The sequence below is a fragment of the Pelophylax lessonae genome, assembly GCF_965119305.1.
Source record: "Pelophylax lessonae genome assembly, chromosome: 2".
NCBI lineage: Eukaryota > Metazoa > Chordata > Amphibia > Anura > Ranidae > Pelophylax > Pelophylax lessonae.
Window position 1 is genome coordinate 658565170 of NC_138769.1, and position 23234 is coordinate 658588403.

A 23234-nucleotide genomic window follows, 5' to 3' on the forward strand; every position below is an offset into this window, starting at 1 on the left:
GTGCATGCTTTGGCCAATCATCAGCAATCAATGCACTACACAGCGCAGTGCATTATGGAGCGCCCCATTTGTTTGTGTGTTCAGCGAACACATGAACAGCTGATGTTCGACTTGAACACAGAGCCTGTGCCTACTTGCCACCTTCGCCTGCCACCACATGCAGCGTGTCACTTGCCACCGTTGCATGCCACTGTCACCTGCCACCAGATACAGCATGTTGTTTACTACCAGATGCAGTTTTTTTCTGTGCAGCAGGGAGGAGAGCAGTACCCCCCTCCTCATGCTTTTTTTTGGGATCGGCACTGTCCTGCCTATACAATTCCGCATTCCCCTGTGTGATGCCGTGGGATTGGCACTGTTAGTTGTTGCCTGGCATTTGTGTGTGCTTTCATGGGAATCTTTGGCTCAAGATTGGTGCTCGGCTTGCTTTCCCTTATTGATTCACTGAGCACATGTGCAGTAGCTGAAGGGACAGGAAGCAGTGCAGCCCGGTATCTGACAGCCCATAGAATGGTACCAGTCCTTGGCCCAGGGGTTTGGGACCCCTGATTTAGGGCATCTCCATAGCAGATGGATTAAGTGCCATTCATTCTTAAAGAGGAAGTAAACCTGTTTAAAAAATGTGAAAAAAAAACCCTGTCAAGACAAAGGCATAATGAGCTTGTATGCATCGCATACTAGCTCATTATGAAGTACTTACCTAAAAACGAAGCCCCCTCAGTGCCGACAGGACGGCCGACATGTCCGGTGTAACGTTAGAAAACCATACCCCGTGAGAAATCCATACCCACGTCACTTCCTGTCAGTAACAGCTGAGCAGCGTAGCAGTGCGCATGCTCGTAGCTCCGGATACGTCATTGAACAGCTGAGGAGCTGAGTAGTGCGCATGCTCGGAGGGTATGGAATTTTAACGGTAGTGTGTGTAACGTTACACCGACTCAGCTGTTGCGGCGGTTACATTAAAACAGCTCGGCAGCAATATGAATCATCTCCGCTACTATCCCTGTCACTTCTCTGATCTCGGATAGTAAATATAAAAGCGGCGGCGGGTGTATGAAATCTAAAAGGAACAGAGATCTTGGCTCCGTGATTTATATTTTCATACACCCGCCGCCGCTTTTATATTTCAGAGAAGTGACAGGGATAGTAGCGGAGATGATTCATATTGCTGCCGAGCTGTTTTAATGTAACCGCCGCAACAGCTGAGTCGGTGTAACGTTACACACACTACCGTGATAAATCCATACCCTCCGAGCATGCGCACTACTCAGCTCCTCAGCTGTTCAATGACATAGGTGCTGACGTAGGTGCACCGGAAGTGACGAGGGTATGGATTTTTTACGGGTATGGTTTTTTCACGGAACACCGGCCGTCCTGCTTCCTGGATGTCTTCCTTCGGCCATCTGATTGGCCGGGGGCGCGATTACATCACTCCCGCGCATGCGCATGGGAGCTGCCGTTCACGGCACTGGGATCTGAAGGAATGGCACGGGTGGCCGTTCCTTCAGAGCGCATGCGCCAATGACGTCATCGTCTGCATGCACTGTAAATATCTCCTAAACGGTGCAAGTTTAGGAGATATTTATAGCACCTATAGGTAAGCATTAATGTAGGCTTACCTATAGGTAAATGTAAACAAAAGGGGTTTACAACCTACTCCCACGCATCTCAACCCACAGAGTGTGCGGGAACTGCAGGGTGAAAAAGCACCATCATGCGATTTCCCTGCGGCCGTGTTTTTAAAAAGGTGCAAACGCCTTTTTTTTTTTTTCTGGGAAAAGCAGGCATAGCAGCCCATTCATATGAATGGGCTGCTGTGCCCGGGCAAAGCAGCATAAGTGTGACAGCCACCAGGGGCGTAACTACAGGGGTTGCAGGGGTTGCAATCGCTATCGGGCCCCATGCTCCAGGGGGCCCGGTAGCAAACCAGTGGGTGAACTTCCAGGATCGCAAAGGTCACACTTGCGACCGGACCCTGGCATTGCACCACTGTGGGGAGGCCCCAAGATTGCAGGAAGGGGGCCCACTGCAGAACTTGTGAAAGAATCCTGCTGCGGGACCGTAATAAAAGGCCATGCAACGCATGTAAATAGCCCCAGGATTAGTGGGAAGAGCCCTGGGCTTGAAGGTAAGGGCCCCTGCCAGGGGTCTGGGGGGCCCTTCATGGTTTCTTGCATCAGGGCCCTGAAGGTTCTAGTTACGCCTCTGACAGCCACCTAATAAATATCCTGTGTGCATGAAGTTATTTGGTGACAACATGGCGTTATAATGTACCCTCACACTCAGCTATCCAGATTTTCACCCACTCCACTGATATGGTGGTGAGTGCCAGCCCAATGTAAGTGAATGGAGCCTGCTATGTATACAGCTGTCTGGGCTGCCGTGCTGCTCCCGACCGTAAGGCGTCGCTGTTGGCATTTCAGGTATCAGCGGCGGCGCTCTGTGTGGCGGTGTCAGTGGTGAGGTGTCTCCCGGTGGCTGCTTTGCTCTCTGTGGTATTCAGTCGCTATGTCGTGTCTGTTGTGCTGCTTCAGGTGGTGCGGGGATGGCGGCTCCGGGCACATTCCGCTCAAGGAGATGCCGGCTGTACAGCTGGACACTCAGCACATGGGTGAGACTGGGGGGGCCGGGAATGGTAGGGTGGGAGCCTCTTCCTCCATGGACTGTCTGTGTCATCTTCTACACTGTCCATAGGTTACGTTCATAGTGTGTCTCTATGGTTCCTCTCTGACTGCTGCAACCCTTTCACTGCCAGAGACACTTTTCTGTGTTTTGTACAAGTTTAACCACTTCACCTCTAGAATGTTATCCCCCCCTCCCTCCATGACCAGCATTTTTTGTGTTATGGTGCTGCGTTACTTGTACTGACAATTGCGCGGTCGTGCGACTCTGTACACAAAATGTACCTCCTTTTTCCCCACATAAATGGAGCTTTCTATTGGCGGTATTTGTTCACCTCTGCGTTTTTTTATTTTTTCTGCTATAAACTAAAAAAAAGACCTATTTATAAAAATACTTTCTGCTATAAAACAGCCAATACAAAAAAAATGTAAACAAATCTAATTTCTTCATAAATTTAGGCTAAATATATCGCGTCTACGAACTATGGGATAGAATTCATTTTACTAGTAATGGGGGCAAACAACGACTTACAGTGGGACTGCAATATTGTGGCGGGCAATCTGACACCTTGTGGGAACCAGTGACACCAATACAGAGATCAGTGCTAAAAATATGCACTGTCACTGTACTAATGACACTGGCTGGGAAGGGGTTAACATCAGGGGCGATCAAAGGGTTAATTGTGTGCCTAACTGGTCTTTTACTACGCTGTGTTTGAGCCCCGGTTCACACTTGTGCGTGTGCGGGGTTCGCATGTAATGTCGGAGCGCACTGCTCCGACATTACATGCGATCGGCTGTGCGGTGCGAGTTTAGCCATACAGTTTGTATGGCTAAATTAACATCGCACCCGCAGCAAACACGCACAGGAGGCATTTTTGCAGCCGCATCAGGATCGGATCGCACAGCGGTTCACACTTGTGCGATCCGATCCTGTGCGAACTGCACGATCGCACTGCGATATGCGATCAAACTGGGGGTGTCGTTAAGATTACATTGACACCCCCAGCGTATCGCATATGGCAGTGTGAACTGCCTGGGGTGCGTGTGCGATGCGGAAACAGGCTGCGAATTCGCAGCCTTCCCGCATCGCATAAGTGTGAACCGACACTTAGAGCTGCACAATTCTGGATAAAATGAGAATCGCAGGGTTTTTTTTTGCTTTGAATAAAGATCACAATTCTCGGCGTAACCTCTTCAATATTGTACAAAAAAATTGGGTTAACTTTAAATTTTTAGTTTTCTTTCAATTCATTGAAGAGTATTTTTGCCCAAAAATAATTGCGTTTGAAAGACAGCTGCAGAAATACCGTGTGACATAAAATATTGCAACGGCCGCCATTTTATTCTCTAGGGTCTCTGGTAAAAAATATGTATAAACTTCAAGCTGGGACACCTCTGCTGTGTAGATCTCTCTGCACAAAGATTACATTTAGGGCTCTTTCACACGGAGCGGACCGCATTGTGATCCGCTCCGGGACTTTTTTTTTTTTTTCACGGAGCGGATGACACTTGTGTCATCCGCTCCGTATGTCTGCATATTATCCCATCCGTTTGCAGATGATGTACGGACATAATGTATGTCTATGGGCATTGCGGATGACACCGCCAACATCCAATTTTGCATCCGTTCCGTTTTTTAAACGGAACAAAAATAGGGTTCTGTTCCGTTCCAAAAAACAGAACAGAACTGAAAGGAAGAAAATCGGATGTCAGCGGATGGTCATCCGCTGACATCCGCAATGCCATTGACTTACATTATGTCCGTAAATCATCCGCAAAAAAATAGGATGATTTATGGACATGCGGAACGCCCGTGTGAAAGGGCCCTTATATATATTACACACACAATCTCACAAAAGTGAGTACACCCCTCACATTTTTGTAAATATTTTATTATATCTTTTCATGTGACAACACTGAAGAAATGACACTACCGCTACAATGTAAAGTAGTGAGTGTACAGCTTGTATAACAGTGTAAATTTGCTGTCCCCTCAAAATAACTCAACACACAGCCATTAATGTCTAAACCGCTGGCAACAAAAGTGAGTACACCCCCTAAGTGAAAATGTCCATATTGGGCCCAAAGTGACAATAATTTGTGTGGCCACCATTATTTTCCAGCACTGCCTTAACCCTCTTGGGCATGGAGTTCACCAGAGCTTCACAGGTTGCCACTGGAGTCCTCTTCCACTCCTCCATGATGACATCACAGAGCTGGTGGATGTTAGAGATCTTGCACTCCTCCACCTTCCGTTTGAGGATGCCCCACAGATGCTCAATAGGGTTTAGGTCTGGAGACATGCTTGGCCAGTCCATCACCTTTACCCTCAGCTTCTTTAGCAAGGCAGTGGTCATCTTGGAGGTGTGTTTGTGGTCCTTATCATGTTGGAATACTGCCCTGTGGCCCAGTCTCTGAAGGGAGGGGATCATGCTCTGCTTCAGTATGTCACAGTACATGTTGGCATTTATGGTTCCCTCAATGAACTGTAGCTCCCCAGTGCCGGCAGCACTCATGCAGCCCCAGACCATGACACTCCCACCACCATGCTTGACTGTAGGCAAGACACACTTGTCTTTGTACTCCTCACCTGGTTGCCGCCACACACACTTCACACCATCTGAACCAAATAAGTTTATCTTGGTCTCATCAGACCACAGGACATGGTTCCAGTAATCCATGTCCTTAGTCTGCTTGTCTTCAGCAAACTGTTTGTGGGCTTTCTTGTGAATCATCTTTTAGAAGAGGCTTCCTTCTGGGACCACATCCATGCAGACCAATTTGATGCAGTGTGCGGCGTATGGTCTGAGCACTGACAGGTTCTTTATGTAGAGTAACAATTCTTTTTTTCAGATCCTCAGAGAGTTCTTTGCCATGAGGTGCCATGTTGAACTTCCAGTGACCAGTATGAGAGAGTGAGAGCGATAACACCAAATTTAACACACCTGCTCCCCATTCACACCTGAGACCTTGTAAAGCTAACGAGTCACATGACACCGGGGAGGGAAAAATGGCTAAATGGGCCCAATTTGGACATTGTCACTTAGGGGTGTACTCACTTTTGTTGCCAGCGGTTTAGACATTAATGGCTGTGTGTGGAGTTATTTTGAGGTGACAGCAAATTTACACTGTTATACAAGCTGTACACTCACTACTTTACATTGTAGCAAAGTGTAATTTCTTCAGTGTTGTCACAAGAAAAGATGAATACAATATTACAAAAATGTGAGGGGTGTACTAATTTATACTGTGTGTGTGTATGTGTGTATATATATATATATATATATATATATATATATATATATATATATATATATATATATATATATATATATATATATATATATATATATATATATAAATTATTATTATATCTTTCTTTCTTTTTGGGGGGGTTCTAAGTAATTTTCTAGCAAAAAAATGCTGATTTTAACTTGTAAGAACAAGTGTCAGAAAAAGGCTTATGCTGGCCATACACGGGCAGCATTTCGGCCGAGACTGGTAGTATTTGGAAAGATCGTTCAACGTTCGTGCTGTTAGTGAACCCAACTTTACCCACAATTTTGTCCATGGGCCCGGCTAATGTCTGGATCTGAAGCAAAAACTTTTACAGTTTCCACTAAAGTGTGTATGTTATAATCGAAACAAAAAGAATATTCTATCTTATGTTTTTATTGTTATCGAACGATCACTATGAGCATGGAAAAGATCATATAAACGAGTTTATTCTATCAGTTAGTGGACAATTTGCTTTCAAACGACGAATAATCATTCAGGCTGAAAACAGAAGAAATTCTGTACATGTACGGCCAGCATTAGTCTTTAAGTGATTAAACTGCCCTTATTCACAGACCGAAGTTCATTCCTTTGATCTGACGCTGTCCTGGATTGATGCCAACTGACGTCACCTGTGGCACTAATACAGTGATCAGAAAAAAATCTGTACACTATAATAGTGACACTGTGACAGGGAAATGAAGGGGTTAACTTGGGGTGATCAGGGGGGTAATGGACGGGCACCCTAAACCTATCTGGGATAGGCACAAGCTACCACTAACTGCCTCCCAAACTAACTTGCGTCACAAGTGACACTAATACAGTGATCATTTAAATTATCTGTATACTGTATATAGTGACACTGTGACAGGGTTAACTGGGGGGGTGGGGGGGGGGTGACAAATGTGCCTATGTGTACTGGTGTCAGTGTAGTGTTTGTGTACTCACTGTCTGATGTTCTCTTCTCCCACGCTGGAACCGAAGGGCTCCAGGAGAGAAGATTGCATCATTGCCTGTGTTTACATTCCACAGGACAAGGACATTTTGCAATTGGTCAGAACTGATCACCAGGTCCAGGCCAAAAATCATTAGGCTTTATGTGGGCCAGTGCCCTCAGAGATTAGACTGAAAGTATAACTCAAGGAAAAACTTATATTTTTTTAGTTTTGAATGGAGTGGAGAGATTAGAACACCTGTCAGTTTTTATTTCTGTCTGTCCCCCCTGTTGAGGAGATTCAACTTCTCTATCTATCCTATTTACCGTCATTATTGAAAGTGAAAGTAAAAGAAAATCCCAAAATGATGGGTTGTCCCGAGAAAAGTAATAAAGGGGAAATGTTCCACTGGGGACCTTGGGGTCCCCAAGGAATTACCTTAATTTGCAAGGATTTCCTCTCCCTTCCTGTTTGGCTATGGGACAGGAAGTGAAGGGAAATTTCCACAATGGGACATAGATGGCAAAAATAAATCTGACAGGGGTTATAACCCTTACGCTGTACAAAATGGAAAAAACATTTTTGCCCATAGTTCTACTTTATTTAAATTTTGTGTTGGAACCAGATCTGGCTGTTTATGGATGCCTGAATTCAGTCTAGTGCAAGTTTGAGATCTCTTAAAATGCTTTAGCGGTGTGCGTTTTGTACATTTTACACTGAATTGTGGGGAGGGATGAAACAAAGAATGTGAAATGTCTTCTATACGTTGTCCTATACAATCTTCCTTAACTACTTCCTGCAAACCGACGTAGCTCCACGTCGGCTGCAATAAGTGGTTGTACCGGGGTGATGGCTGCAGCTAGAGGCATCATCCTGGTACCATTTTTTAGAGGCGGCGGTCGGCTTTCAGGCAGTAACGGCCGATGCAGCTCGGGAGCCGCTCGATCGTTACCCCAGCAAGCTGGAGGGGACACCCCCCCCCCCCCCACACTCCTGCTGTCTTCCGCGGCCCTGCCCTGTCTCCCATCCCACCGGGAGACCCGAGCACCCAACCGGTACATCCGACGGCTGGTTGGAGTCCCGATCAAAGCCGGATTCGGCTTGGATCGGATCTCCGATGATGTAACCCGGAATCGGCATCCATGAGGTCACGTCCGGGTTACTCTGCGGCTAAAGGCGACAAATTTGAAAAGAAACGGTATTCAAAAATGTAGTTTTCGATATTTTGGATACATTGAAGTGCAGTGGAGGGGTCTGGGATCTTTTAGACCCCCGATCCCTCCATAAAGAGTACCTGTCACTGCATATTACTGTCACAAGAGATGTTTACATTGCTTGTGACAGCAATAAAAGTGATCAGATTTTATTTTATTTTTTTTAAAACCTGTGCTAAAATTAATAAAATAAATAGGGAAAAAAAAATTCAAGCACCCCCGTAGCCGTGAGCTCACGCTTGAAAGAAAACGTATACGGAAGTCGCGCCCGCTACTCTGTAACTCTTAACTGGTAACCTTTAAAAATGTTTAAAGTGTCGCCTATGGAGATTTTTATTGACCGTAGTTTGTCGCCATTCCGCGGCTGTGCGCAATTTTAAACCGTAACATGTTGGGTATCTATTTACTCGGCTTGACATCTTTCACAATATATAAAAAACATAGGCTAACTTAACTGTTTCGTTTTTTTTAAATGCAGTGAAATTTATTTTTTCAAAAAAAATGGTGTTTGAAAGACCGCTGCGCAAATACAGTCTTTGCTAAAATATATATATATATATATATATATAAATGTTTGGGGGTTCTAAGTAATTTTCTAGCAAAAAATACTGATTTTAACTTGTAAACAACATGTATCAGAAATGGGCTTGGTCCTTAAGTGGTTAAAGTAAATCTAAAATCTTCTTTTTTTTTTTTTTTTTTTTTTTTTTTCTTCATTTTGGATAGATTAGGGAGGAGGGTTACAGCCCCGGTCAGTTTTTTTTTTTTTTTTCCTTCTTTTGCCATCTATGTTTTACTTCCTGTTCCGTTTGTTGATCAGGAAATGAATGGCTATGTTTCCAGTATGAGGAAAATTCCCTCTTATTTGTCATTAGAACAAGTGTCCCCATAGGGAGATTTGGACAAGAGAAGATCTTCCCAAAGGTAACACTGACATCAATAAAAACCTGACAGAAGTTCTCACCCCCCTCCCCATTCTATCTGAACCTTAAACAAAGGTTTTGCCTTTAGTTATACTTTAACTGATTACCACCTCATCCCCGTACATTATTAATGATTCATGGGAAACAAAATGCTGCTGTATTCATCTCACCTGGTTACCTGACGTCTTTGTTATATTGTCAAAAAAAGGTCATATTACTTGTCAACAAATGTTTAACTGAAATGTTTAAGGCCCCTTTCACACTATTGCAACGCAACTTTACCGCGATTTCGCGGTGCGATTTTTGCCGCGATTTTGAAAGCAATGGCAAGGCTATATGCCTCAAAATGCATTAAAATCGTTGAAAAAGTAGTGCAGAAACTACTTTGAAGTCGGTGCGACTTCAAAACGCACTGATATGAATGGGGCTCATTGAAAATAATGGAAAACGACTTGTCATGCGATTTTGCGGTCCAAAATCGTGGGACAAGTCGCACTAGTGTGAATGGGGCCTAAAACAAATCCAATATTTAAAATAGGGATGCACCGAATATTCGGCGGCCGAACATTATTCGGCCGAAAATAGAGAAAATAGCACTTTCGGTGTTCGGCCGAATAAGTCAAAAGGCCGAATAATTTTGAGCCGAACAATGTCAGCTTCCGCCCTGACCGCTCACCTTCCTCATTGCGGCTCGCGGCTCCCTTCTCACACGCCGCCGGTGTCCTGTCTGGCCGCGAGTAGGGGGTGTGACGTCACGCGCGCGTCCCGCCCCCTGCTCCTGACTGCGGCTCCTTCACACTAGGTCCACGCCCCCCCCCCCCCCTGTTCTGTAATGATCCTCTGCTATGATCTCTGAAATGATCCTATGTAGTGATCCTCTTCTATGATCTCTGTAATGATCCTCTGTAGTGATCTGCTATGGTCCTCTATTATGATCTATGTAATTGTCCTCTGCTATGATCCTCTGCAGTGACCTTCTGCTATGATCTCTGTAATAATCCTCTGCTATTATCTCTGTAGTGATCCTCTGTAGTGATCTGCTGTGGTCCTCTATTATGATCTATGTAAATGTCCTCTGCAGTAACCCTCTGCTATAATGTATGTAATGATCCTCTGTAGCTTCCGCCCTGACCGCTCACCTTCCTCATTGCGGCTCGCGGCTCCCTTCTCACACGCCGCCGGTGTCCTGTCTGGCCGCGAGTAGGGGGTGTGACGTCACGCGCGTGTCCCGCCCCCTGCTCCTGACTGCGGCTCCTTCACACTAGGTCCACGCCCCGCCCCCCTGTTCGCTGCAAAATAAATGGAAAAAATGTGAAACACCGCGTTCGGTATTCGGCCTTCGGCCAAGCATTTCATTAATATTCGGCTTCGGCCAAGAATTTCATTTCGGTGCATCCCTAATTTAAAACCAATGTTTACCTAAACTGTATCTAAAGCCAACTTTTTAAGATTTAGAATGGAGTTAGAACTGCTGTCAGGTTTGTATTGCTGTCTCTGCTAGGTGAAATTTACTCTTTTCTGTTCTGGTAACCATTGTTACCAGCCTGAAAATTGGGGAAAATCCAAGATTTTTAGTGGGATTAGAGGGGAAATCTTCCAATGGGGACATTTGTTTTAGAGAAAACATGGAGCACTTCCCTTATTTAGGAGAGATTTCCTTTTGTTTCCTGTTTTAGCTACAGGACCGAAATGGAAGGTAATTCTCCACAATGGGATACAAATGGTAAATAAACCTGATTATTCCTAATTTTTAAGCGATTATAATGCACAAAACAGACAAGCAAATTACTAGTTTACGCAGAGTACTGGTTATTCATATAAGAGACTGCAATGTCATACAGACAATATTAGATTATCAGGACCAGTAAGAAAGGCAAACAAGATATTGTCAGAAGTGCTTTTAAAGTTTTATACTTACCTGCTCTGTGCAAAATTTTAAACAGAGTAGCCATAATCCTCCTCCTTCTCAGGTTCCCCGCCAGTGCTCCTGGCTCCTTCTCTTCTCAATGTGCCACTGTAGGGAGCTGATTCCTGTTTTGACACATATTCAGGCTTGATCCCAAGCCATGCTGTAGAAAAAGCGAAAAGAGGGCGCTCCAACCTTGCGCATTACCCAAGTGGTGGTTATTGATATAAAAAGAAAAGGAAATATGCTATGACAAATAAGTCAATCATAAGTCCACAATGAACACAAAGCGACCAGGTCACCAGGACTGGTAGTTTATACAAGTTATCATGTTTCCTCCTTTTCTGCTCTGTTCAATGCTACTTATTGGATACATCTCTTCATCCAGCTGTACACCCTTTGTATCCATTTCACAATGTATTACAATCACTGTCCGGATCCTTTCAACCAGTTTGGTATAGATGTACTGGAACATGTGCCAGCAATCTGTATGCATCTTAAAACTTCAGTGATGAATAATTGATTATAAAAATACAAAAAAATATTTCTCTAGCGCTCATCGACAGACGTAGTCCTCGGTGATACACCACCTTCGGGTTATGTTACCTCCGCAGGAGCAGGACTAGACAGGAAATTAAAAAGCTCTGGCCACACCCTAGGGGCAGTCCCAGAGGGTATATCCTCTCTCTCTCTGCCTCAGCAAATCAGTTATTTTCTGTCTAGTTAGGAGTAAGGACCTAGACACCTTGCTGGGATCTTAGGTCCTGGCAAGAATTTTTTCTTAAAGGATTTTTTTAGACAGCTTTTTCTCCAGTGTTCCTGTGAGATCTTCAAGCAAGAAAGCTGAACTGGGCGACGGGCTGGATGTTGAGATCCGGTGGTCACCCCAGTTCAGCCTACGAGCGTGTGCAGGCCATAGCTCCGCGCTGGGTCGGCCGCGACAAAGTCCCATTAAAAGGACTGAACCCGCGAGTTAAACGTCTCGCTGAAACGCCAAAGACCATGAGTCACGGCGTTCGTATCGGTCGACAGCCCTCCCGCCCCGGTGGAGAGGGGTACTGTCAGGAGTTGGTGCCCGCCTGGTTCCGGTATGGTGAGTAGTATGTTCCCCCTTTCCCCCTGACGGGTTTTGTGGTGAACGCGGGCCCCTCTCTGTATGGTAAGAAAGAGTCCTTTTCTATCCTATAACATGTCACAGATCCTCCTACTTTGAGTGTGATTTTTTTGTGTACAAAAAGCCAGGAGGCTTGGTTTGGGAGCTAACAATCTATTGTATACATGTTTAAAAGATGTAATCTGTGGCATTCTGGGAATCTTATGGGTCAAGTATAAGCTACCTACCAGTCAGAAGCCACGGACATGTAGACTGCCTTCCAAATCAGATCTCCAGCTATTAGCAGGCCTCCCGAACGGCCATGCGGTCCGCCAGGGGCCGATACCGCCAACCACGCCATATCCCCAGGCAGAGACAGTGTTGTGTGCCCTGCAGCACACCGCCATTCAGCAGGCCGCCGCCATTTTTTCTTGCAGGATCGCACGAGCCGCCATTTTGGCGTAGCCTCGTGTCTCCTGCATGGGGGCGGCCATGTTTGAGGTGATCCTACACCTCGTGGAGCTTGGGGGAGGCGCCGGAAGGCGTGCAGAGGGGCGGAGCCGCCTCCTTTCTTCCTGGGCAGCCAGCCAAAAGACTTCCTGTTTGTGACAGCGCTGTAAGCTGTTGCAGTTTAACTCTGAGCATCAAGTGGTGAGCCTGGGGGTCTATCTCTCTCTCTCTCGATCGATAGCTAGCAGGTAACACTAAGGGGCTTTTTTGTGGCGCTGGGGGTCAGAAAAAAAAAAAAAAAAAAGTTTTTTTCTTTACTTTTGAATTATATTATCCAGGAAGTAACTGGAGTTATCATGGACCCTGCCACACATATTCCCCCACCTGTTTCCCTCGAGGGGGCCTTGGGACCCGCCGGTGCACAGAGTATAGAGTCATTTACAGCAATTTTGGAGTCTATGGTGGCTCGGGTGGAGGCGGCCTGTCAGGGACGGGGGTCAAGGAAGCGACCCCCGCCTACCCCTATACTATCTGACACCTCTGACTCAGATTCAGAGATGGTCACGGCAGTTGCAGGTTCCTCTGCAAGGGTTGCTATCCCAGGTAAAGCCCCCTCAGAAAGTGAGGAGGACGCTTCTTCTCTTGCTATTATTCAGGAAGAAGCATTGGTGGACGCACTAGTTGTGGCAGTGCAAGAAACCTTAAAACTTGAGGCTTTACCGGCAGAGGCAACTGAAACAGAGATGCCTTTTGGTACTAATAAGCCCATCAAGACGGCGAAGGCTTTTCCTGTACCTAAATGTTTTGGTAATCAGATTAAAGGAGAATGGGAACATTCTAAGCGTACCTTTACTATTTCCAGGCGTATTGCTAGACGCTATCCGTTTGAGGAATCCATCATTAAGAAATGGACGGTACCACCAATCGTGGATCCGCCTATTTCCAGGCTGAATAAAGCCACGGTTATTCCAGTGGAGGACACTTCGTCCTTTAAGGATCCGGTGGATCGAAAGATAGAAGCAGAGTCCCGCACTATCTTTTCTCTGATAGGGTCAGCATTTAGACCAGTAATCGTTATTGGTCTAGTTTCCCAGACACTTACAGAATGGGCGAAAATGGTACGCCAAGATCTTAGGGGAAAAGATATTCCCCAGGAGACATCTGATTTGATGGAACAGATCATACAAGGGCTACGGTTTATCTGTGACGCAGCCTTGGACACTACTCCCCTATTAGGGCATGCATCTAAGTTAGCAGTGATCCTCAGACGTGTGCTGTGGTTAAAATGCTGGTCAGCTGACCTAGGTTCCAAAAAGACCTTGACCAATCTCCCTTTTCAGGGGAATCGTCTATTTGGAGCCAACCTAGATGAAATCATTAAGGATGCCACTGGGGGCAAGAGCACTTTTTTGCCACAGGCTGCAAAAGCTAAGGGACCTCGCAACAAGCGAGGACCTTTCTTTACCGCCCATAAAGGGCGCCCGGCTGGTACTAGCGGGAAAGGCAAGACTCCTCCAGGAGGGTTCAAGAAGGGCTGGTCGGACAAGCAGAGGACCAACCCAGCCAAACCCGAAGTAAAGGAGTACACAGCCTGAAGGTGCGCCCCCACCCGGTTTCAGGGTGGGGGGACGTTTTCACCGGTATTCAGGACATTAGATCGAGCATCAACCACTACTATCGGTGCGATTCTTCCCTTCCAACATTTAAGTACCACAGGAAGCGGTAGTTACCGTTCCCTGAAAAGATCTTTTCCTTTACCTTTTCCTAAGATTAATCCCGATACCTCACAGGAATCGGATCTGGTTGACCAGATAGGCCAAGTAGCCTCTAGTCGGGTGACTTCGGTCCCTGAGGTTCAACCAGAAAAGATCACCTTTCCTGATAACTATCAGGTATCTGATAAATGTGTGGGAACAGAAAACGACCAGACTTTCTCGGATGGTCGGGGCCAGATAGCTCTAGGGACGCCTGGTTCAGATCCAATCAGCGCCAGTGGTCCTAGAAATTCTAGGCTGGCCTCCTCAAGCCGGCCTGGCCGACTTGGACATGTTAGTCGCAGACGTTCCGTGGGAACTTCGTCTCAGGGAGTGTCTGTGGTCTCTATGACCAATTTACCTTCGTGCTTTACAGTCGCTGGTTTTAATGGCCTGGCCATTGAGACCCAAGTACTGAAGGATAGAGGTTTGTCTACTTCAGTCATTCCTACCCTTATTAAAGCAAGGAAAGCGACTTCCAGCAAAGTCTATTATCACACATGGAAGACTTATATTGCGTGGTGCGAATCTTTAGGATTTCCTCCACGTACCTATTCGGTGACTCGTATATTGGCCTTTTTGCAACAAGGGGTTGAGCAGAAGCTAGCCTTGAGCACCATCAAGGGTCAAGTTTCAGCATTAGCAATCTTCTTTCAGAAGCCTTTAGCTACCAAATCCTTGGTGCGGAATTTCATCCAGGGGGTGCGGCACCTGGCTCCTCCAGTCCGCGCGCCTTTACCGCCCTGGGATCTTAATTTGGTTTTGTCGGTTCTACAGAAACCTCCCTTTGAAAACATCAGGGAGATTCCCTTGCTTACTCTATCCCAGGAGGTGGTCTTCTTGGTGGCTATTACTTCTGCTCGCAGGGTGTCAGAACTGGCTGCATTATCATGCCAGTCACCATACCTAGTGATTCATAGGGATAAGGTAGTACTTCATCCTAAGCCATCTTTTCTTCCCAAGGTGGTTTCAGATTTTCATCTGAATGAAGATATTGTACTAACTTCCTTGTGTCCTCAGCCCAAGCATCATCGGGAACATGCGTTGCATTCCTTAGATGTGGTTCGGGCAATCAGGGTATACCTGAAAGCTACGGAATCATTCCGTAAGACGGATTCACTTTTTGTGATCACGGATGGCCCCAGAAAGGGTTTGCCTGCATCTGCCGCGACCATTGCCAAATGGATTAGACAAACGGTGGTACAGGCTTATTCTATTAAGGGTCAGAGTCCTCCGTTCCCTGTTAGGGCGCACTCCACTCGAGCGCTCAGTACTTCCTGGGCCTTTCGCCATCAGGCATCAGTGGTCCAGGTATGTAAGGCGGCCACCTGGTCGTCGGTACATACCTTTACAAAATTCTATAAAATTGATGTGACGGCATCGGCGGATGCCTCATTTGGCCGCAAGGTTTTGCAGGCCGCAATTTGAGGAGACCGGTGGTCTACCTCGAGGGTTTTTTTCTGTTTGAAAAAAAAAAAAAAAAAAATTTGTTTTCTCCTTTTTTGTTGAGTCTCATCATTAAGGATGAGCATTGTAAACTTCTAGTTGGCACCGGTTGGGCCTTCTAGATTGGGATTTGATTTCCATTTTCCCACCCCTCAGTTGTGATACTGCTCTGGGACGTCCCGAAGGTGGTGTATCACCGAGGACTACGTCTGTCAATGAGCGCTAGAGAAAAATGGATTTTTGTAAAATCTTACCGTAAAATCCTTTTCTCTTAGCTCATCGACAGACGTAGTCCCCGCCCCTCTGTTTTGGAGTTGGGTTGGGTTAAATTCTCTAAGCACTGCTTTTTCACATAACTGATTTGCTGAGGCAGAGAGAGAGAGGATATACCCTCTGGGACTGCCCCTAGGGTGTGGCCAGAGCTTTTTAATTTCCTGTCTAGTCCTGCTCCTGCGGAGGTAACATAACCCGAAGGTGGTCTATCACCGAGGACTACGTCTGTCGATGAGCTAAGAGAAAAGGATTTTACGGTAAGATTTTACAAAAATCCATTTTTTTTGGTTGGCGTACAAAAGGAAGACCATTTCTGGTATGTACAGTAAATGCATCTTTCCCTCTTTGCAGGAACGGATGTCGTAATTGTTAAAAATGGCAGAAGAATCTGTGGCACTGGTGCCTGCCTTGCCAATGCTCCTCTTCATCAGAATAAGAGTTACTTTGAGTTTAAAGTTCAGTCTACAGGTTGGTATACAATAATTGTTGGCTAGAGTAATCTTAAAAACTGTGCAGATGACCCAGGTGGATCAAAGGCATAAGGAAAAGCATATACTTGGGCTTACTGCAAGCTTGCCTACACATCAGTTCATCAGTAGTTGGCAAAGTTAAACTTTTTTGTGGAAGCTGTGTAGATAACCTGTTGTGTGTGCAGATTCCTGGAAAACATATTTGGGTTTTGCCTGAGGATTGTAGTCGACAAGAATTTGCAAAAGTAGACCACCTATGCCAGACTTTCTCAAAAATTTTTGCCGCAGAGGACCCCTTCAAATAATCTTCAGGTCTCGGGAACCCCTGCTAAAACCAATTGATTAGCGTCCAGTAGAAAATATGCTCCCGTTTATAGTGATGGTCAGAATGCCACCCTTACGGACAGCATAAAAGATCTTTTGTGGTCAGGCCACTGGCTCTGCCAAGTAATGCTGGACCAAGAACTATCCAAGCCCCATCAGATGGGAGGTCAGTCAGCCACAGCTGAAGTAATGCCTGGGAACCTCTGGATTAACCCTGGGTGAGAGTGGCTGGTCTAAGCACACAGATAACTGCCACTTGTTTTCTGATTCCATAAAAAAAAAAAAAAAAAACAGAAAAGAACAGCTTGTCTCATAATGGCACTTAAGGGCCCTTTCACACGGGCGTTCCGCATGTCCGCAAATCATCCTATTTTTTTTGCGGATGATATACGGACATAATGTAAGTCAATGGCATTGCGGATGTCAGCGGATGACCATCCGCTGACATCCGATTTTCATCCTTTCAGTTCTGTTCCGTTTTTTTAGAACGGAACAGAACCCTATTTTTGTTCCATTTAAAAAACGGAACGGATGCAAAATCGGATGTCAGCGGTGTCATCCGCTGACATCCGCAATGCCCATAGACATACATTATGTCCGTATATCATCCGCAAACGGATGGGATGATATGCAGACATACGGAGCAGATGACACAAGTGTCATCCGCTCCGTGAAAAAAAAAAGTGCCGGAGCGGATCGAAATTTGACTGACTTTTTTTTTTCTAAGAACTAGCTCCTTTTAATGCTTGGGATTAGTGGTGCCTTAAAGCTGCCATGCGTGGCTTGAATTTCAGACAATGCCTCCTGAATCAGCTGAAATTTGAGTCTTGGTTGGCCCAGTCAGCCTTACCTGGCTTGACTAAAGTTGCTTGTCAGAGGAACCAGGTGGACAATGTTGGCCACACAGTGACTGAATCCTGTCAGGTGCAGTAAAGTCAGCAATAGATGGATTGAATCTTGGCTGGTTCAGCAGGGACCAGCCAAGATTCAACCCATCCAAGGGGCAGGCCTATTATACTGAAGTTGATCCATTGATTGATTTCAGTACAAAGTTGGATTTTTTTGATGTGATCACTACCAGCAGCTATAGCAGGCTCCCCACCAACAGAACACAAGCGCTCTGAGAGGGATTCCCCAATCAACACTGACTGTGTTGATGGGTAACTCAAGCAATTTCCTTTCCTTCTAGCCATGGTGAAAGGAAAGAAAATTGCATAATCTATGGCTTGCTTAATTGTTCATGTATTCTGACAGTGGGCTGAGGAAATTTTTCTAAGCATGCTGTTTTATTGTGGATGGAGGAATCGATTTGATTTCTCTTGTTCATTCCACAGGCTAAAAAATTAGAAGTTTATGTGGCTAGCCTTAAGCTCTGCACACAATAGTAGGTTTTTTTTTTTTTTTTTTCAACCCAGGAGGGCTGAACGAAACAGAACTGACAGCTCAGGAGGAGCCACTGAGCCCCCCCCAGAACACTCTGGTCAGCGCTCCGAGCCAATGGCTGAGAACTCTGACCAGGAGCCGATCGGCAGACCTTGTTCAGTCATGCCCCGGTTTCTGTCGGACCCACTGAAGTACACGTGGTCGAAGTCTATGCCGCCCGATATTCTGCCCATGTGCACTAGGCTTGAGATGCACTTCTGAGCAAGTAAATCTGTAATTTATTATGGCTACAGGTACAACTGGTGAGTTTAGTACATGGTGAATAATCTGGAAGGACTGCATTCCTGTGCAATAAAAATTGCACTGTGCTGCCTTGTACCTTACAGCTCCTCTTTTTCTTAGAAAAGTAAAAATAAGTAGTGTGTGTGTGTGCTAAACACTTCTCTAGCTTCACACTAAGGGCTCATGCACACTGGTTTCTTGTAAACGCTGTTTATCTGGACAGGAGATAACCAGTGTTATAGGCCCCTTTCACACAAAGTGGATTTGTTTGACGGACTTCCCTTGCTCAGAGGGGATTGCTTCGCTGATCCCCGCTGAGCAGGCAGATGACAGGTCCGTCACCGCTCACTGTGCAGAGACAGACCTGTCAGAGTCCCTCTCTCCTCTATGGGGAGATCAGATAAAAAATGGACCGCGTTTTCATACTATCCGCCAGACGGATGGGGAATAGGTCCACCATCCGTCTGGATTTGGCAGACAGGATCGGATTGGATAGCAGCGGGTGTCAGCGGACTTGTGTTCGCTGACAACCGCGGCTCCATAGGGGTGAATAAATGGTCTGATCAAACTGACGGGGGGACCTGATCGGACAGCCCGTGTGAAAGGGCCATAAACTCGCCTAAGCTGCATTTTGTCAAAACATTCTAGGTGAGTTTAGTAGAGTTAAACAAAGTTTGGGAGTTTATTTAATTGGCCAAAATTTGTATTTATTCTGGCCATTGAAAAGCTAAACGCTGAAGTGGTAATTGTGCCTGAAGTTTATGAGTGTTTAAATAGCGTTCAGTGTTTTTTGTGGTCAGAATTCCCACTCCCACGTTCAGAAAACAGCCTATAAACTCCTCTCCTGATAAACTGCTAAAAGCGTCCATGTGTGCATGCACAAATAAGATAACATTGAAGGAAGTTTGAGGGCAGGAAAAGAAATGCCCAGTCTCACAAACTGCAACAGTGTGCATGAGGTCTAATGAATATGCGGCCAGCAAGATGTTTAAACAATTCTATGTGCAAAGACCATTGTGAGCTATCGATGAAGGGGGTAAAGAAGTTTAACAATTAGACAATGGGATCTAAACTAAACTCTTCACTACACAATATACATTGTGCACACAGTGATGTTATCTACAACATGCAGATTTGTGAACACATTGGATTCTGGATTGTTCTAGACAGTATGATTAAAAGGTAAATCAACTAAAGCCTAGCACACACGATGAGATTATCAGACGAATGATCGTCTTTTTTTTTTTTTTTTTTTTGCCAACTGTAGCCGGTGGCACTAATAGTTTGTAAAAAGCCCAATAGGCTGGTTGTACACAAGTCAGTCGATAGATTGATCCTTGCTAAACTGTCTGAATTTCGATCCATGTGTGGATGGCTTAAATGTGGCACTAATTTGCTGATATTTATGCACCTTTCTGTACAGGCTAATTAAAAGCTGCATTCACATCCTGTAATAGAAGAAAAGAAAAAGGAAAAGAAACCTGGAACACCTAAAAACATGTTTGTTTTGGGGGGTTTTTGGCACCAGTTTGCAAGAGCCCTTAGATTTGTTAAATTGTTATTTTCTGCAGGAAATACCTTTTACTGTTATGTTTTAGTAAGCTATTTTTATTAGGAATGGAAAATTTAAGGCTGTTTGATATAAACATACTTTTTCCAATATAACAGGTGTCTGGGGAGTTGGTGTTGCAACCCAAAAAGCCAACCTTAATCAGATTCCATTAGGAAGAGATGTACACGGTCTTGTGATGAGAAACGATGGAGCCATCTATCACAACAATGAGGAGAAGAATAGGCTACCAGCCAACAGCCTTCCACAAGAGGGCGATGTAGTGGTGAGTGCAACACGATTTATAATGCTACTGTGCCATAATGTTAAATTGTTAAAGTAGAATTCCGGGCTAAACCTAACTAGCCCCTTTCTAACACCTATTTGATTACCCTATGTAAGAGTTGTTCGTACTAACTTATTTTTCGCCTGCTTTGTTTCGGCACAATCACATGATCGGCTCCCCTGTGTTAGTCCACATCAGCTGCAGGGGAGAGTTGGGAGCACAAACAGCAGATGTACCATTGAAGCCTATGAGTGACGTTGCTGCTCCTGGGCATTCCTAGCTGCTGTTGAGAGCTCTCTCGTCTCCCCTGCAGCAGCAGCTGCCTGATATGGGAGATCATGTGACCAGACTGGTGTGGGCTGAGGATAGGTAAGTATATAAATCACCGACCACTTTATTTGTTGCACCTTGCTAGTACTGGGTTGGATCCTATTTTGCCTTCAGAACTGTCTTAACTCTTTGTGGCAAAGATTCAACAAGGTGTTTTAAAACATTCCTCAGAGATTTTGGTCCATATTGACATGATAGCATCACACAATTGCTGCAGATTTGTCGGCTGCACATCCATAATGCAATGCCACCACATCCCAAAGGTGCTCTATTGGATTGAGATCTGGAGACTGTGGAGGCCATTGGAGTACAGTCACCTCAGTGTCAAGAAACCAGTGGTGAGATGGTTTGAGCCTTGCGACATGGTGCATTATCCTGCTGGAAGGAGCCATCAGAAGATGGGGACACTGTAGTCATAAAGGGATGGACATGGTCAGCAACAATACTCGGGTAAGCTGTGGCGTTTAAACGATGCTCAATTGGTTATAAGGGGCCCAAAGTGTGCCAAGAAAATATCTCCCACACCATTATACCACCATCTGCCTGAACCGTTGATACAAGGCAGGGTGGATCCATGCTTTCATGTTTATGACAAATTCTGACCCCACCATCTGAATGTCGCAGCTGAAATCAAGACTCATCGGACCAGGCAACGTTTTTCCAATCTTCTATTGTCCATTTTTGTTGAGCCCATACAAATTGTAGCCTCCGTTTCCCTTTCTTGGCTGACAGGAGTGGCACCCGGTGTGATCTTCTGCTGCTGTACCCAATCTGCTTCAAGGTTCGATGTTTTGTGCGTTCTGCATACCTTGGTTGTACTGAGTGGGTTTTGAGTTACGGTTGCCTTTCTATCATCTCAAACTAGTCTGGACATTCTCCTCTGATCTATGACATCAACAAGGTATTTTCGTCCACACAACTTCCGCTCACTGGATATTTTCTCTTTTTCAGACCATTCTCTGTAAACTCTAGAGATGGTTGTGTGTGTAAATCCCAGTAGATCAGCAGTTTTTTAAATACTCAGACCAGCCCGTCTGGCACTAACAACCATGCCACCTTTAAAGTCACTTACAGTGCCTTGCGAAAGTATTCGGCCCCCTTGAACTTTTCGACCTTTTGCCACATTTCAGGCTTCAAACATAGATATAAAACTGTAATTTTTTGTGAAGAATCAACAAGTGGGGCACATGAAGTGGAACGAAATTTATTGGATATTTCAAACTTTGTTAACAAATAAAAAACTGAAAAATTGGGCATGCAAAATTATTCAGCCCCCTTAAGTTAATACTTTGTAGCGCCACCTTTTGCTGCGATTACAGCTGTAAGTCTCTTGGGGTATGTCTCTATTAGTTTTGCACATCGAGAGACTGAAACTTTTGCCCAATTCCTCCTTGCAAAACAGCTCGAGCTCAGTGAGGTTGGATGGAGAGCGTTTGTGAACAGCAGTTTTCAGTTCTTTCCACAGATTCTCGATTGGATTCAGGTCTGGACTTTGACTTGGCCATTCTAACACCTGGATATGTTTCTTTGTGAACCATTCCATTGTAGATTTTGCTTTATGTTTTGGATCATTGTCTTGTTGGAAGACAAATCTCCGTCCCAGTCTCAGGTCTTTTGCAGACTCCATCAGGTTTTCTTCCAGAATGGTCCTGTATTTGGCTCCATCCAACATCCCATCAATTTTAACCATCTTCCCTGTCCCTGCTGAAGAAAAGCAGGCCCAAACCATGATGCTGCCACCACCATGTTTGACATTGGGGATGGTGTGTTCAGGGTGATGAGCTGTTGCTTTTACACCAAACATAACGTTTTGCATTGCATTGTTGCCAAAAAGTTAGATTTTGGTTTCATCTGACCAGAGCACCTTCTTCCACATGTTTGGCGTGTCTCCCAGGTGGCTTGTGGCAAACTTTAAACGACACTTTTTATGGATATCTTTAAGAAATGGCTTTCTTCTTGCCACTCTTCCATAAAGGCCAGATTTGTGCAGTATACGACTGATTGTTTTCCTATGGACAGAGTCTCCCACCTCAGCTGTAGATCTCTGCAGTTCATCCAGAGTGATCATGGGCCTCTTGGCTGCATCTCTGATCAGTTTTCTCCTTGTATGAGCTGAAAGTTTAGAGGGGCGGCCAGGTCTTCGTAGATTTGCAGTGGTCTGATACTCCTTTCATTTCAATATTATTGCTTACACAGTGCTCCTTGGGATGTTTAAACCATGGGAAATCTTTTTGTATCCAAATCCGGCTTTAAACTTCTCCACAACAGTATCTCGGACCTGCCTGGTGTGTTCATTGTTCTTCATGATGCTCTCTGCGCTTTAAACGGACCTCTGAGACTATCACAGTGCAGGTGCATTTATACGGAGACTTAATTACACACAGGTGGATTCTATTTATCATCATTAGTCATTTAGGTCAACATTGGATCATTCAGAGATCCTCACTGAACTTCTGGAGAGAGTTTGCTGCACTGAAAGTAAAGGGGCTGAATAATTTTGCACGCCCAATTTTTCAGTTTTTTTTATTTGTTAACAAAGTTTGAAATGTCCAATAAATTTCGTTCCACTTCATGATTGTGTCCCACTTGTTGTTGATTCTTCACAAAAAATTAAAGTTTTATATCTTTATGTTTGAAGCCTGAAATGTGGCAAAAGGTCGCAAAGTTCAAGGGGGCCCGAATACTTTAGCAAGGCACTGTAAGTCCCCTTTCTTTC

General features: G+C 45.1%; 1 protein-coding gene across 1 annotated transcript in view; it reads left to right on the plus strand.

The window, feature by feature from the left end:
* The first annotated feature begins 2485 nt into the window (after nt 1-2485).
* Nucleotides 2486-23234, plus strand: part of SPRYD7 (SPRY domain containing 7) — a 32650-nt gene continuing 11901 nt past the window's right edge. Inside the window, exons 1-3 of the mRNA XM_082244322.1 lie at nt 2486-2611; nt 16246-16362; nt 20022-20188. Of these exons, the coding sequence (XP_082100448.1) occupies nt 2509-2611; nt 16246-16362; nt 20022-20188 (387 nt within the window). The 5' untranslated portion in view covers nt 2486-2508. The remainder of the gene's footprint in view (nt 2612-16245; nt 16363-20021; nt 20189-23234) is intronic.